General features: G+C 38.4%; 1 protein-coding gene across 2 annotated transcripts in view; it reads right to left on the bottom strand.

Moving 5' to 3' along the window:
* Window positions 1–6,414: 6,414 nt before the first annotated feature.
* Window positions 6,415–18,120, bottom strand: part of SPTLC3 (serine palmitoyltransferase long chain base subunit 3) — a 174,841-nt gene continuing 163,135 nt past the window's right edge. Inside the window, exons 11-12 of one of the 2 annotated variants that reach the window (XM_025400520.1) lie at window positions 13,137–13,266; window positions 6,415–8,417 (exon numbers count right to left, since the gene is read on the bottom strand). In XM_025400520.1, the coding sequence (XP_025256305.1) occupies window positions 8,304–8,417; window positions 13,137–13,266 (244 nt within the window). In that variant the 3' untranslated portion in view covers window positions 6,415–8,303. The remainder of the gene's footprint in view (window positions 8,418–13,136; window positions 13,267–18,120) is intronic. The other variant, XM_025400521.1, reaches the window with a different exon arrangement.

The raw sequence follows: 18,120 nt of genomic DNA, 5'->3' as shown, positions 1-18,120 counted from the left end.
CTGGATACGCCCTTCAGATCGTGGAAACAGGGCCTGCCAGCACTCTCAATGTTTCTAAAGAGTCAGAGCTAAGTCAATCATCATATAGGGTAAGAGGAGGCCTCTTCCATGATCACTTTTTCTTTTCCCCAGGCTGAAACCTGGAGCCACAACCACACGTGCAATGGCAAAGTCCTAGGGGTTGGTGGAGCCATAGGCTGGAAATAGCCTGAGTCCCTGAAACACGGTGTGGAGAATAGTGCTTGCCAACCAGCGACTCTCAACGGGACTTGAGCGAAAAATTACCCATCACCTTTTGATTTAATCAATCTTAATTATTCCAAAATTTCTTTCCATTATACTACTATATTAATTTCACTCTTTCCTGGATACTATGTCTTTCTTTTACTTGAAAGTGTTTATTGAAGTATTCATCAAGTAATTTGTTAAAGGAAGGGTACTGAAGTAAACTTTCTGAATCTTTCATTTTAAAGAAAACCGCTGTTTTACTCTCCCTTTATTAGATAGACTTTTCTGGACATAGGATTTTAGATTCAAAAGTATCTTCCCTGTGAATTCTGAAGGTATTGCTTTGTTGTCTTCTAGTATCTGGTATTGCTGATGAGGCATTTACAATAGAAAGAGTAGCAGGGGATTCAAACAAATGTGCAAAAGACAAATACAAGCAGCCTATATATATATATAAAATCACTATAAATGGACATCATTTATGAAAGAGAACCCCTTTTTATCCTGTAAGATTGACAAATGTTATAAAAATGATAATACTCAGTATTGGTGCAGATTGGAGAAATGGGTAACTTATACACTGTTAACCGCTGTGAAAATTGGTATGAACTTTCCATGTTTATAATATTCAGTAGTAAAAGCAATTACTTTTACCTTTTTAGATGAGATTTTTTTTCTAGCTGAAAACAATTTTAAGTTCTTCCCTTTATCCTTGGGATAGTAAAAATTTTATGAAGGTGTATTTAGATAAAAGTGTTTTTATATTCATCCGCTTAGCACTTGCTAGCCCATTTTCATCTTCCATTTTGTTTCAGCCTCAGGGATTATAATGCTTTCTCAACTTTTTAGTAAATGGATATTGTTCCTCCTGTATGTATCCTCTATATCTTTTTACATTTTCTCTCATGTTTTCTATTTTTTTCCTGGTCTTTTCTGTATATTCTGAGAGAGATTCAAAGATTTTTTCTTCTTTACTTTCTATTGATTTATTTTCACCACTTTAATATTACATATTTTTAATTTTTATGAACTCTGGGTTCCTTTACATATCAGCCTATTCTTGTTTTGTGGATGTGATTTCTTTATACAACCAGGTTGACCTATGAAGATCATAATTAGAACTTTTAAAAAGTGATCTTTTCCAGGAATTGTCTGTTTCAGTCAGTAAGAGTGTTCTCATTTTCTCCTCCTTGGCTACCCACTTTGGTGTTGCTGGTTTTCATCAAATAGCTGGTAATCTCTGGCTTTCTATTTCTATTCACAATTGAGAGCCAAGTTGACTGATGTTAATACCAGTCATATTTCCTCTCTACTTCGCTATTATAAACAATAAATGCTGAAATAATCAGTGTAATTTTTGAAAATGTTAGTTTTCATCTTACTACAAATGGACCACTTTAATAAAATATTTTCATTTTTCTATATTATGTACCTGTAACATTGACTGTATATTGCAGTGATAGCCTCATCTATATAGGAAATCTTTAACTTTGATTGGTGCCACTTAGAATTGTCTCATTAATACAGCTCTTAAAAATCTATCCTTTGAAGTTTTTTATGATAATTTTTTTTAGAGTTAAAAACTCTTCATGGATATTTTGTTGAAAATATTTTAGGGGGAGCTGAATTACATTTTAAAATATTAACACATTTTTATATAGGAAAGAAACCCATTTTGTTACAGGTGCTTATAATTTGTGGCTATGATTAATTGAAGCTTTACATGTATAATTTTTTTTCAAAGACTAGTGTAAATTATATAAAATTGGGATGGACACTATAAAAATAGTTGTATGACAACTGCAATTATTTACAAAACAGACACATTAAGGGGAAATCATGTATTGTTGGCAGAGATTATTTTGCCCTTTGAAAAAAACTCATGGACTGATTGGCTGCATCAGCCTGTTGAAAAGTTTTTATTCAAATGATGCCAGGATCATTTTCCATGACCTCGCATTGCTACCCATTCACTTTTCACACACAGAGCCTGATTCATCCTGGGGGTCATAGTCAAGTTGTAGGGTACATTGATCTCATCACAGCGAAGCCATGACACATCCTTTGGTCTTCCTTATGCCTTTAGTCCATGCATGCTTCAAATCTGGAAAAAAAACCCACACATTTGGGCTGGAGAAACAAAGCAGCAGCCATTTCCTTGCCTTAGTTCTTGGCCCATAATGAAGTAAGAGCATGATGTGATGATTGGAGCCAGACCTATCCTTGGCTATAGGCACTGCAGCCGACCCAAACCTAATTAAGAAAGATCCTGAATAAACTTGAATGAGGGCCAAAATCACTAGCCCCTTCAATCAATATTTTTGATATAAAAATTAGCAGCTGGGCCTAATAAAAGGGAGCACTGTTATATGCTACAGCAAAACAAAGTCTCGTTTTGCTCCTATTCTGACCTTCTGTTGTGGGATATTTTATTGGTTTGTATCTGTGATAACTTCTCAGAGTAGTTGACTTGCAAATGTCAGAATTCAGCCTCCCATTTGGACCATGGGATGCAATGAAAATTAGAGTAACCAGTCCCTACATTAAACCCAGATTGGCGTGGGAATCAACCTTTTCCAAATGGGTAAACTGGTTTCACTTGTTCTCTTATTCCTGATTGAATTACTCCTGCTAATATATAATGTTTAGCTAGAATAACTTTTTAAGACAATTGACTTGATGAGGAAGAGGATAAACATTCTAAGAAAAAACAATCTACCATCGAAGTCTTGGAAGTTCTCTTTATGCAGTGCTAATCCCCTCACAACTTGAATATACTTGCCTTCCAAGATGAAGCCATTATTAATCTCTACAAGAGTGCTTGGAAGATAATGTTGTAGTTCTTAATATCGTGTCTGGCACATGGTAAGTGTCTAAAAATGATTGCTTTATTGTCTTTCAAGACACCACATACTGACTTTAGAAATAATTTCTGGTTTAAATCCATGGAATTTACATGCAGGCTATACAACAGAGAAAGAAAAGGTTAACATTTGACTCCTTTTGATGCCTTTGTTTTCCTGAAGACTTATCTTTTAATAAGGTTGAAAAGAAGAATAAATTAAGACACCCTTTCCTTTTAGAGATACTCAGTAAAATGTTTACTGATAATACGATTTCTGGGGTTTGCTTCAAAGTAATCTGGTGAGAGAGGGAGTGAAATGGGTGGGGGAATAGAAGAAAAGATTGGCCATGAATTGGTAATGTTTGAAGATGAGTAACAGGTGTATGTCGGCTCATTATACTATTTGATTTTACTGTATGTTTAACATTTTCTGAGATAAAGCTTTTGCAAAATGGATCAATTAGAAATCATTTTAAAAATAATAAGTCACAGATGAGTCCCTTCCCAGGCATTGTCATCTGCTCAATAGACCTGCCCAAGCTAATGCCTAGCCCCACACCTCTACCGATAGCTTGCATCTGGCATCCTTGTCAATTTAACTTGACCCTAAAGGACCATCTCAGGTGCACAGTTTCCATGGAATTGGTGGAGGCCTGTGCTATGATAACATCATAGTTCAACTTCTTCCCCTTTCTAATCCTGTTCCCTTACTCTTATGTTGGTATTGTACCATTGTAGGTGGTCTCAGTGGTGTGCTAGTAAATGTTTAACCGCCAGCTCTCTAAAGCCCTGACTTGTAGTGTCTGCCAATTTTCATGGTGTAAATACTCCCATTGTGGCCAATTTCAAGCTACCAATCTGATGTCACTGAATGAGGAATTAGAAAGAAATGTGCACAATTTGTTCTCATGACAGTGCAAGCCAACTCCAGCCACCCCTACTAACTTTCCCAGTGAAATTCTTAAATACAAATCTCTGCCTCAGTCTTTTTTCAGGGTAACCTAAACTAAATCAACAGAAAACCATCAATTATTTTCATATTATTTTTATTTATTTTAAAACTAACATTTTACAGGCAGAATAAAGTGAAATTAGTCATTTCAAACGTTTCAGTGAAACATACATTTCTCTTTCTCTTTCGCACACATGCACAGACACATGCACACACACACACACACGCACATCCCACATACATCATGACACCATAAGACAATGTCCCACAATAATTGCCTAGAAATATTTAAAATACAGACTCCTTTTACTTTTCTAAACATTACACAGCTGAGTAGGGCATTCTAAAGAATAGACTTCAAATATGTTGTTCTTACTGTTTTGAGACCAGGAAACATTGCCAAGAATTTACCTGATGCTGTTCGTATTGTTATTATTACAATTGTTATTATTGCTACAAATCAAAATATATATTTAAGAGTTAATGTTTCATCATCATCAGAACTGAGGTTTTTAAATCAGAGTAGGCCATTTGTAATATTTGCTATCTCTGAAGAAAAATCCAAAAGAGTATTGTTTGTCTGAAGAACTGTTAAGACTTTTACCCTACTGAAGAGCTATTGTTGGAATAAATAAATAATCAGAGGCTGAAGGTTGTTTTTTAAAGAGCAGGAAAAGAAAAGAGAAGAAAGATACCACATTCAGGCCAGGTGAGGTGGCTCAGGCCTGTAATCCCAGCACTTTGGGAGGCCAAGGTGGGAGGATCACCTGAGGTCAGGAGTTCGAGACGAGCCTGACCAACATGGAGAAACCTTGTCTCTACTAAAAATACAAAATTAGCCGTGCTTGGTGGCACATGCCTGTAAACCCAGCTACTCAGGAGGCTGAGGCAGGAGAATTGCTTGAACCCAGGAGGCGGAGGTTGCAATGAGCCGAGATCTTGCCATTGCACTATAGCCTGGGCAACAAGAACAAAACTCTGTCTCAAAAAAAAAAAAAAAAAAAAAAAGAAAGATACCACATTCAAAGGAAAAAGGTGATGAAAAGGAAATGGGCATCTTATAGGGAATGATACAGACAACTGAAGAAGGAATAATTTTACCCAAATGAATGGCAGATTGTTCTTCAATATTGGATCAATTTTTGTAGAAAGAGAAGTTACTTGGAAAATGGGAACAAAATGTCCCAATGAGGAGAAAATGTTGACTGTGGAATAAATTAATTTTACCAGTATATATACACTTAATTATGAACAAGAGAATCAGAACAAGGTTCCTGCTATTAGAGCCAATTGGTTTATCAAATTAGAAGTTTGAATAATGTTCTTAAATTTTGGCATGGATTAGAATCACCCAGGAAGGCTGGTCAAAAATGTAGATTCCTGGACACTACAACTATTATGTTTCAGTAAAGGTCTGGTATAGGGCCCAGGGGTATGGATTTTAGGCAGCTTCCTAGTAAATTCCAAAGCCTGTAGTCTCTGTTAAATCAAAGCATGCCGAAAGGCAATATGGTTAAACATCCATGACACCATTGTTTCATGATGAGATTAGGAATAAGTCTATGCCATTTCCTTATCATACAGAGATGGCCTCCTTACAAATATCATCCGGAACCTTTATCTTCTGCTTTCCTGAAGGTCATTTTCAAGAACATCTTCCATTTATCTCTCAACCAACCAGATTTTCATCTATACCTTTATATACTTGCTTACTCCATAAAGGAAAAACGCATATGTATATGAGTGTGTGCATATGTGTACACGTGAACAGAAGGGCTGAGGACTCATAACATTATAGAAAATTCTCTTTTCCAACAGATCTAACCAAAGAGACGTTTTTGGCTCTGATATAGTTATCAAGACTCAATAATCAAATAACTTTAATCATAAATTAAAATAATGAACCTATTAGCCTATGATTTGAGAGCTTTTTCTTAAAAAAATTAAAAATCTCATTATTCACAATCACCCTCCTAACTAACCTTATTCTATATGACATATATTCTAATATTATTGGCCCTATGGAACCTGGGCACCTTCTAATGCACTCTGGAAGCATTCTTCTTGGATTATACCTGTATATCAACAGTTGTTCTCATACCTGTGTATTCAATGTGGACTCTCTGACAGAAATAGGTCCTTTTGTTTTGTACATTGCAGTGTAATAAATTGCCCCTGAACTCTTGAATCTTGATGAAAAGAGACTAACTTACTCCCTGCCCTCCATGCTGGGTGGGTAAGTAGTTTCCCATGATGAATTAAACCCAATCTCCTCCATGAAAGTAATAATAGTGGACATTCCTGCTCATGAAGACACTCATCTAGGGGCTTAAAACTTGAACGGTAGATGTGAAGGTGTGTGTGAAGATCACAGACAGATCCAGAAAGGAAGGAAGATGTTTATTGCTTTCCATACCTTGTAGAAGGACTAGATGTCGCGCTGTCTTTTTGACCTCCTGTTTCCTTTATAGAACTCAAGGCATTTATGCATTTTGGACAATTAACTAGCAAGAATTTCATTTAAATGCACATATTCAAGAGATGAGAACAGTATGTCTTCCTTTCTTTGCACATTTATGACACATTTTCTTTGCACAAATAATGCATCAGTTTCATTGAGAAGAGTTGGAATTTTGTTATCAAAATCATTGGATGGGAAACGGCATTTTCAGAACCCACCTCTTTTCCTGTTTCACTAACAATATTCCTTACAACCTGTAAACATTCATGAAGAACTCTATTATTGTGATCCATTTTTAAACCAACGCACCCACGGTGATCACTTTTTTCCTTTAATACGCTTTGAGCATCAAGTCACATTGCTCCATCCATCGCAGGCGCTGCGGGTGGAGTTTCTATCTCAGTGCACAGCATGAAAGCGTGGTCCATCTGTGCCACACAAAGCCAAGCCTCTCTTGAAGTGATTTGTTTACAGTGTCATTTGATGGAGTGGAATGTTCTGCAACTCATTCGAACTGTTACAGAAGCTTTGCTAAAAGGTCACCACTGCTCTTTAGAGTTTCCAAATCTGGGCACCATCTGGGAGCTTGTTAAAGATAAGGTTCTCCACGGGCTTTTTCCATACAAATGAGATCGGATTAACAAAAGGCTACTTTTCCATAGAAGTTTGTGTTCATATTGAGTAGAAGAGAGAGAGAGAAAGAGAGAACACAAGTAGATTACAGTTAGTTACCTCAAAGTGTGCAAGCCCACTTTCTCCCAATTCAGAGGGCATGTAACAAGTGATAGTATCATTGAATAGGCCTAAACAAGGGTGTTGGTCTTGAAAAAGTTAGAATTTGCTTTTAAATATCCTTCTTGAATCAATACATTCTTCAAATATGGTCTTGGGAGTCTAAAGGACTTCGAAGATGGTCTTGGGAGTTCTAAAGGACATTGAATTTCACCATTTACTTGAAATTCAATAGGAAAATGACAACTAATTTTTTAAGGTAACAGAGGCTATGCAGGGTAAGCATTCACTGTGCACTGCACCAACAAGGTTCAAGTTGTTGTAACTACCATTTTAGTCTAGGCCTAAAAGTGGCTTGTGCTTGCTTTCTGCCCCCTTTCTTATGAAACAAACATCTTGAATTTTCCAAACCTCAAAAGCTCAGCTGTAAAACTGTAGGAGACCAGCAAGAGGAAAAGGAAAACTTCCTTCAAAGACATCTCTAGTTGCAGTTGACCAGTTCTGCTTTCCGCCTCGAAACATTAACTATGTCTTTTGACACTTGTCTGTGAAAAACGTCCAAATGTGACAAATGGTAGAAACAACATTTCTTTACCCTCCTGCCTGGAACTTCCCATGATACAGATGAGTTCTAGCTGATGCTTTTATGAGTGGAACAAGGAAGGTGGCTACTGTCCACCACACTCACCGACATCTGCAGATGGAATAAGTAAACACATAGTGAACTTACTGAATAAAAATTTTAAATCCTCTCATTTGCATTTGGTCGGAACCCCTGAAAGGGTCTGCACAGTAGCAGCTAAAACACAGGCTCATTGCCATTAAAAATATTCTCAGAAGTGTGTGTGTGTGTATTTCTAGTAGAATACTTGGAAGAAGAGAGACTTAAATCTGGAATCATGTTTTTGTCTCTGCAGTCCAGGCTGAAGACATTAAAAACAACAATGTCTCCCTCAGTTCAATCAAGCTGGTCTGGGAACCAAAATCATCCTGAGGAAGGGGGAGAAATCCATTTATTTTCCTTGTGAGGCAAGGAGGGAGGTCTTTCTCACAAAGTATTTGTGTGTCATTCAGGACCAGGAAACTTAATCTTCGAGTTCAAAGCTCGTCTCATCATAGAGCTCAGGACGTGCTGACTTCTTGTGCCGGGAATATTTCAGTTGCAGGAGATCACCCATTTCATCAAGAGCTTCCAAAACCTGCAATGAGATTGCTTTCCAATAGCTATCATTGAACACCTAAGTAACCCTGCTTTGCAGAGCCCAGGTTAATAGCAAGCCTCACAAAGACACACAGTCTTATTTTGCTAGCTTCTTTGATTTTAAAGAAAAGAAGCAAGATCCATACCATTAGGTTGTGGTTTAAGACCCTAGAGGAATGTTAGATGCTAATTAATTTTATTTATTGGTCTAACTCCATACTATGAATGTTATTTTATTTTGAGAGTGTGAAGAGGAGAATAAAAACATGTGACCCATGCTTACCCTTAAAATATTTTATTTTAAAATGTGATGACTTATATGTAATCTTGTGGAAGAAAAAGATAAGGTTGCAGAATGTATTTGAAGTTATATCTTCATGACACAGCAAACCACCTGGCCAAGAACAAAGTGGAATGTTGTGGGAGCTGATTAACATCATCCTCTGTCCCCTCATGCTACCCCAGGCCTCCTGCTTTTAAATACTCATCTCTGTGTCCCATGAAATACTAGAACTTAACTCACAGGGACTGATAACTCATCTGTTTCAACTCTCTTACTTTAGGCAGGTAGACGTATCCCCAATTTTACACATGAAACAACTGAGATCCAGAAAGTAAAAAAAGGTCATTTTCGATTGTAGTATATCACTAATCCTATGGTATTGGTCATGCCTTTTTAACCTTTCTGAGCCTGTTTTTCTTAACCTGCCAAATGAGGAGGAAGATAATATTAGGGTCTAATACTTTGAAAAGGTAAGGTGAGGGCTGGGCGCGGGGGCTCATGCCTGTAATCCCAGCACTTTGGGAGGCCGGGCGGGCGGACCACGATATCAGGAGATCGAGACCATCCTGGCTAACACGGTGAAACCCCATCTCTACTAAAAATACAAAAAAATTAGCCAGGCGTGGTGGCGGGTGCCTGTAGTCCCGGCTACTCGGGAGGCTGAGGCAGGAGAATGGCATGAACCCAGAAGGCGGAGGTTGCAGTGAGCCAAGATTGCCTCACTGCACTCCAGCCTGGGCAACACAGCGAGACTCCACCTCAAAAAAAAAAAAAAAAAGAGAGAAAAGGTAAGGTGAGGGTTGTTAACGTTAGAATGAGTGACTAATGGGTCTTATGGACTTTCCTCTTTGGGAAATCTTTCAAACTGACGTTATTTAAGATTTCCTCCAACATGTTAAGAGCAATTGATTTCTTGGTGGTAGGAGTATGAGTATTTAAAATGTTCTTCCCTGTTTTTGTAAATTTCCTACATCATATCTCAGTACTAAGAAAAAGTAACCAAAGTTATCTTTAAAATGACACCTCTCTGGGATAGTTTCTATCAATCTTTGCTGAAGGTGGGGGATGGACTAGTTCAGTGGTATCCAAAGAGGATGCAGGAGGAAAACATTAGGATTTCTATTATTATTATTATTATTATTATTATTTTGAGACAGAGTCTCACTTTGTTGCCCAGGCTGGAGTGCATTGGCATGATCTTGGCTCACTGCAACCTCCGCCTCCTGGGTTCAAGTGATTCTCCTGCCTCAGCCTTTCGAGTAGCTGGATTACAGGCACGTGCTACCACACCTGGCTAATTTTTGTATTTTTAGTAGAGACAGGGTTTCACCATGTTGGCCAGGCTGGTCTCAAACTCCTGACCTCAGGTCATCCACCCACCTCAGCCTCCCAAAGTGCTGGGATTATAGGCGTGAGTCACCGCGCCCAACCTCTATTCACTTTTATCTCAACCTTTTAAACTTTTATTTATGTGTCTCTTATATAATGTACATAATATATTGGTAATGCGTATATCATTTATAAATAATTTATGTTAATGTTTGCTGATCCAAGACCACCCAGAACACACTCGTGCTCAAAGTTAGGTTTCTTTAGCTTGCTGGTATGGGAGAGGGAGGACACTATGGAAGAACCATGGGCATCTTAGTGACAGGAGGATGGGAGCGGCTTCTCACTGCATTTGAGCTTGTGCCTGAGATGACTCTAAGGAAGCAGGGACTGGTTCTGGGTTGGATGCTGTTAAGAAATGGGAGCAGTTCACTGGCTGGCTATATAGTTATAACTTCTGTGTGAAAGGCGAGAGAATTAAAGCAAGGCTATAGTTGTTATTGGTAAATGAGCAAATGTCACACATGTCGGTCAGAAGAGGGAGACATTAAGTATTGTGGTCTTGTCTCTGTCTTGTCCAAATGTGGTCACGGAGTGCATGTCTAATATTATTTCTAGTCTATGAGCCTTCAGGTTCAATTGCTACCTTTATGTACTGGCTGTTCATCAGGGTCATTTTCCACTTTCTCTTACATGTACATGAAGGAACTGCTCAAAATTTTCTGTTGAGATGGGTGCTTGATTTTAAAAGTTTAGAGGCATTTGTCTAGATGATTGATGTCTCAGTATCCTTTCAAAGTAGGTATTTTGCAGCAATTAAGAAGTTGTGAAGAGAATCACCTACACGAATACCTCAATGCTGCTTGGAGCACAAAATTACAAATTCATCCATGCGGTCTGTCCCTCCTGTCATCTCAGGGAACTTGCTTCCTGGCCACGCTCTCTTCTCTCCCTTCTGTGCGAGGTCCCTTCTTCACTGTCTTCTTCCCTTAATGTGTAAACATACTCAAGCCTTCTCCACTTTCAAGGGTATTTTCTAATCCTATTTTTTCTTTCTACAGTCAGACTTCTCGAACGTTTTGCCTGCCTTTTCTTTCTTTCTTTCTTTCCTTTTTTTTGGCCAAATCTTTTTGCCTGCCTTTTCTTAACACCAACTCATTTCATTTAAAAGAAACAATTTGTTAAAATTCACATTCTGGAAATACATTTTAGCTCATTTTAGAGAATCTGGAAAATATAGAAGGGTGTAAAGAAAATAATGTTCACTCATCTCAAAACCTGGTTAGCTCAGTTGTTAACATGCTATTCAATAATTTGTACTGTGTACCTACTGTGTACAATACACTGGTTTACGTTTTAAGACTATGCTGGTGAAGATGAAGGACACGGCAAGTGTGTGTGTGTGCGTGCGCACATGTGTACGTGTATAATTTCAAACTCAAATTATCCTCTTTACTCTTTTATTCTTTTATTATTTCTGTTCCCTTCATTCCCTTAAAATGCCTACTCTAAGGAACACCAAGTTCCTACTAATTGCTAATCCAATAGTTTTTTCTCATCCCTCACTGCATTTAAACTTCCTGCAGTTTTGAGGGGCATTTTGACCCTCCTCCTGCTTGAAACTTTCTCCTTTGTATGGAGTTTAATACTACACTGAACATGTCTTTCCTGACTGCTCTAGTTCTATGTAAGTCTGGGTCCCCACCTGTGATTCCTGTATCTACCCTGGAATGTAGGCACTCCCCAGGAGTCCACCCTGTTCACTGTTGCTCACATCTGGACAATTACATATTCTACTGTGGCTGTAAGGATCCCTCAGTTCCCTAAACTATAGAAGCTCCAGGTTTGCGTACTCTCCTAAGCTCTAGAATCTTACTTTTCTTCTATAGGTGGCCCATGGACACATAGTCTCAACATGGCTAGGACTGAGCTCATTCTATTCCCCTACTCCCATTGAAAATTTGCTGTTCCTTACTGTATACCTTATCTCATTTAAGTGCTTCACCATCCTTCTATTCATCAGGGCTAAAGACCTCAAATTGTCTTTGATTCTCTCTTCTCACATATGCACCACATCCAATTATTTGTCAAGTCATGGCAGCTCCACTCATTTGTAATATTTGTTCATGGATTCGTTTCTTTTGTTTCCACTACCATTAGCCTTGTCATCTCTTGTTTTGTTTAAATAGCTACATCTTAGGTCCTTTCCTTTGGCCCCGTTCCTCTCCAATTCATTTGTCACGTTTATTTCATAATGACATGATTGTGTCACTCCACTGATTGGAAGTCTTGAATGATGCTCGGTAACCTTTATTAAAAAGGCCTGGCTCAAAAGCCACTTCCCCTATGAATCTTCTCCACTCTAATAATTCAGCCCACCTTCATGCTCCCACAGTTTTCTATATTTCTTCTTCAAGATTAATTTATTCTGTCTAGTATTATATGTGTTGCTTGTTTATTACCATCTTCTCCTAGACTTTTTGCCCCAAGTTTGCACTTAGTTGACTCTCAATAGTGTTTGCAAAACTGCATTTATGTTATGTGACTCTTCCCATTATCTCCAAACTGAGTAGATGGCTTCGTTCTCTGATATTACTTATTCACATAACAATGGAAATCAAGCGACAACAAAAGGCAATTTAAAAATCATTTCTGCCTCACTTAGGTGCTGCTGTAATGTGGATTTGTTCTTGTTGTTGGTTTTCCAACATGTTGCTTAGTTGGGTCATATTTTATTATGGCAGATTTCGTGGCTATGAAAAATGGCAGGATACACATAATTAAGTCCAAAATAGCATTTTACACCAGGTTTTGCATTTAAGATTAAGTAAATAGAACAACATTTGGCTACTCAGTCAGTCTTTTCTAGGAAACCAAAATACTGATTGAAATCTTCACTAAACTGATTTTCTTTTCTATCTACTGAGTGGTCACAGTGTTGGCTGTTGTTGACGTGCCCTTATTTTTCGGCAGTGACTTTTGCCAGTGTTGTTTTCCTAAATCACCCAGGAGAAACTCAGAGAACCCCAGGCTGTTTCAATAAAAGGACTTGCTTTGAATCCAGGGTACCGGTACTGAGATCCTGTTGGCCTGTGGTGTACTCACCGTGTCTAACATCTCCCGGGTATGGGCCGCTGAAACACAAAACCGAGCCCGAGCTTCTGCGAGGGGAGTGGCTGGAAATCCCACAACCACCACTCCAATTTTTTTCTCTAACATATGCCTTGCAAAAGCCCTTAAGGAAAAGCAAAAAAAGAAAAAAAAGGTGGTTAATTGGGAAAAGACAACATTATCCTGACAAAAAAGGAATATGGCGAATTGACTTTTTCTTTTTTTCTTTTTTTATGATAATAAGTGGAAGATGATTGAAGTTTTTGAACTTCCGTCAAATACAATTGACAAATAAATGGGCAGTCAGCCACTTGGTGCCACTCATGATGGTGTGTGTGGGATTATGGGTCTGACACACTCATTAGGTAATTGTGGATATTGAGTCTTTGACACCAAGCAGAAAATGCTGATGTTTATGACACTGGTTTAACAAATCTGCAGTGACATAAAATGCACCTGCAGGATCCCTAGGTATAAAAACCAAGCAGTTCCTATAATGCAATTCCATAAAAGAAAGAATCTATATTAATTGTAAACCTACATGTTTTAAAAACTTAATACCAATAACATAATGAGGAAATTTCAAGGAGCCTATACTTAATGAGTATAATGTGAAGACCAAGATCAGAGGGTCTGTAGGATCCAACCCCAAGTCAATATTCTCACTGCAGCACCAAAGATTATGTTTTCCATCAAATCAGAGATAAGAAATAGCAAGGTCTCCTGATTGTTTCATAAGTGAATGAACATACCCAGGGATGCACAGGGATAATAAACTCAGCGACTGAGTTTAAGAGGAATGGGGCAGAAGGGAGACTAGGAAAGAAGTGTTCATGCAGAGAACCTTACAGCCTATAGGATGTAAGTCATAGAACCAGAAAGCTGTTTGATGCAGGGTAAAACCTTCGTAAGCTATGATTCCTTCTATTCATCCTTCTAGTCTCTTTCTTTTCCAGAGCTAATCTCAGTAACAATTCTAGAATATCAAGCTCAAAGTCTGTAAATATCTAGTGCTGAGAGCCAAGGTCAGACAAAAAGTCACTCCAGTGACTCTTTTTCCCTTTTGGGCTCTGTTAGTCTTTGCAGGAAAACTTAATTACTGAGTGACTTTACCCATAAGTGAGGTAAATGCCTCAGATCTGTTCTTAGCATTAAGAGGTTGCTGTTGTATTATTTTAGGCTGGAAGCTGACAGCACCAGAGAAACATTCCAATCACAGGTCAGGAAGAATTATTGAACCAGACATGGAGAACAAGCCTGCTCTTCCATTCACTTGTTTTGCTGTTGAGCAGTCTGCCTTTGGTTGTTTCAGACAGAACATAGGTTATCAGATGAAGCAATGAAGACTGCAAGACCTACAAGATGCATAGCTTCTCTGGCCCCCTGGCTTGGGCGAGGCAATATTAGCCCTTTGATTTCAACTAGGAAGGTTGGAAGGAGATGAAGCTTTCTAGCTGAGAAAGCTTGAAAACAGAGACTGTTCTTTCCCTTTCTTGATCACCCTATGGAAGGCTGCCCACGGAACTGCACAGAATGAGAGCTCATAATTGTCTGAGAAACAAGTCAAGTGCTTTTATTGCTAGAGTACAAACCACCTGACCCCTGATCTCAGGCCAGTTTTTGGGACTCCCAGAAGACCGCTTTCACTGTCTGCATGTTTCTCTTTGTACCAAAGGAAGCACGTTTTGCCAAAGAATGCAGAGCAAAATATATGACTCTGTTGATTCATTAGGCTAATCTGGCGTCTCCCTGGAGCACTTCTGAATTTAAACCTTACACTGCTAAAGCTAGTGTTCTTAAGTTAATATGTATGATTGCACTGGAAATTCTATATAATGAGCCTTTGTGTTTGTACTCCCCGAAGCAATTGGCAATAGGCTGAAAGAAACTAAACTATGTGAAATAATAATAATAATAATAATGATAATAAACATTATCATTGCATTGTATGCAGAATCACTACCTCTTGTATAACACCATCTTCCAAGTGTATTACATGAACGGGGGAAGAAAAATGCAAACCCTTTACCAAATACCAAATACAATACATTCTTGATTATTTAAGTATGTTTTATGGGTGAAATCACATTACACAGCTCTCTAGAAGATTCCAGTGGTAGACTTATAACAAGGCTTTGTTCAAAGGATAACTTGCTACAGACTATGTTTTCATTCTGCATAGGAGGAAATGTGGAGATCACCATTCTTTAGTAAAATCAAAGGTTTTAAAATGACCAAATGAAAGAAGTGCTTCCACACTGGCTTATACAATTAACACCCTATTTCAAAAACGTCTCTACCTATAAACTTCCAACAAAGAAATATCACAGAAGGGAACAAAGCCAGACAGCAGGGCAAACTCTTGCCAGCAACTCCTACCGGTAACAGATAATACTACCTTTTGTAACTAACGTGTTCTGTTTCGTTAGGTGAGCCAGATTTTTTTTTTTTTCTGTTTGTAGTGATTGCTGCCTTTTGAATCACCAATGATGACATTAAAAATAGTTATACTCTGTGTTGCTTTAATGAGATGTGCATTTTTTCCCTATGGACTAAAGCTTGAGAGATTGTGTTCTGTGTTCAAAAGAGCTCTAATTTATGAAGCCAATGAAACTGGCTTTGAATTCTAGGCTCTGCTGCCTGCAACCTGTGTGAGTCTTAGAGAGCAATTTTTTTTTTTTTTATTTTTTTAGACAGAGTTTCATGCTTGTTGCCCAGGCTGGAGTGCAGTGGTGTGATCTCAGCTCACTGCAACCTCTACCTCCTGGGTTCAAGCGATTCTTCTGCCTCAGTCTCCCAAGTAGCTGGGAGTACAGGTGCCTGCCACCATGCCCAGCTAATTTTTTTTTTTTTTTGTATTTTTAGTAGAAACAGGGTTTCACTGTGTTGGCCAGGCTGGTTTCAAACTCCTGACCTCAGGTGATCCACCTGCCTCGGCCTCCTAAAATGTTGGGATTACAGGTATGAGCCACCACACCCGGCCTTAGAAAGTAATTTGACCTTTCCAAGTCTTAGCATCTTCATATATAAACTAGGGCTAAACATCCTACCCTCCATGGGTAATCACTGAGGTCTAATAGCCTTACTTAGCATATATTTAGTACTCTGTGATATTAGCTCTTCTTAAAAAACAATCTTAAGTTGAAAGAAACAAGATGGTTTGACATATTATCCAGTGAATATAGCAATATGGAAGTGGAGTGTAGCAGGATCTTTACCTACTATTTTTTTCTGGACGTTTTATTTTTCGTAATGCAACCAAAAATTGTAATAATTATTTTGGAGAGCTGTGCAACCATGGTGACTCAACCTTGTACTCAGTTGAAACTGATAATGATCATCATTGTTGCAGAGTAGTAGTAGTAAAATGGCTACCACTGATTGAATGCTTAGGGCACGCCAACTACTATATTAAGTGCTTTGTACACATTACTAAAAATGACATTATTAATGACTTTATTGATTAATGCTATTAATAATGACACCTAACACTGAATAGCTCTTATATAAGAGGTAACATGCTAACTGCTTTATGGACATCATCTTGTTTAATCTTCACAGTAACCTTATGAAATCGATACTATTATGTCCCATTTTATAAATGAGAAAGCTGGAGCTTCAGAAAGCTGAGTAACTTGTCCAAGAATCCTCAGCTAGGAAGAGGAATAATCAAATTTCTTTTTGATTCCAAACCTTTCACCACACCATAGAGCATAACTTTTAGATGAAGCATATTGTTCACAGCATATTGTATGAATTCTTGAAGTTACGTGCATTTGTTTTCACTACTTATGGACTCTTCTCATTGGGTTGGTTCAGTTTTCCAACCTGTTGGAATTCTAATTCTGGCTTTTGTTATTAAAGTTGGAACTATCCAGAACACTCCCTACTGTCAGTGTAACACTCCAGAATTATGTGTGTTTTACCTTGGACACGTTTATTTTCAGTGCCTTCTTTGACCTAATGATAAAATACTAGATAAACCTGAGCTAAGTTTGGACTATTTCTTCCAACACACATCATTTCCCCAATCATTTTGAATAAATGTATGTGTGTCTGTGCGTGCGTGTGTGTGTTTGTGTGTCTTCAAAAATCAGGTGGTTAAAGGCCTTTGGATTGTCTGCTACTTTCAGTCACCGTTGTCACCCCTCCTTGACATTATCACAGAGCAGTACGACGTATAACATTTTTGTGGCACATTATGTCCTCAGACACTTCAGGCACTGTTTTCCTGACCCAGATCTGTGAACAAAGGGCCAACTGGTGGGAATGATGTGGCATGCTAAAAACTCATGTGTGTTTTAACTGCTTGTGATTTTGCTGTGGTAAAATGACCCAAGACATAGGCTGAAGAATCAGTCTTTTGGGAACTTAAAACTCAGTCTTGCCCTCTGTGAGTTTTCATGAGTAAGCCCCAAGCCTCTTTGATTGGTATTTTTCTATACTTCAAGTACTCTGCCAATCTAGTCAGGCTATTAGAGAGTCAAACAAAGTTCCAGCAATGGGTTACACTGGAGGGGAGTTAGGACCACTAGAATCTGATGCATAGTATGTTGAATATGAATTTCTATCATGTGCTTGGTCAGAGACACAAATATTTTACCTTCAGAAAGGATTTTAGTTAACTTCCTTTTTTTTTTGAGACAGGGTCTCATTCTATCACCCAGTCACCTAGGCTGGAGTGCAGTGGCACAATCTCAGCTCACTGCAACCTCTGCCTCCTGGGGTCAAGTGATCCTCCTGCCTCAGCCTCCCTAGTAGCTAGGACTACAGGCATGCACCACCACGTCCACCTAATTTTTGTATTTTTAGTAGAGACAGGGTTTCACCATGTTGGCCAGGCTGGTCTCGAACTCCTGACCTCAGGTGATCCACCTGCCTCACCCTCCCAAAGTGCTGGGATTACAAGCATGAGCCAATGTGCTCTGCTAGTTAACTTCCTCTTAACAACATGTAATTAGTCTAATTATATTAGTCT

The sequence above is a fragment of the Theropithecus gelada genome, chromosome 10 (assembly GCF_003255815.1).
Source record: "Theropithecus gelada isolate Dixy chromosome 10, Tgel_1.0, whole genome shotgun sequence".
Lineage (NCBI taxonomy): Eukaryota > Metazoa > Chordata > Mammalia > Primates > Cercopithecidae > Theropithecus > Theropithecus gelada.
This window is presented reverse-complemented; position numbering and strand designations above follow the sequence as displayed.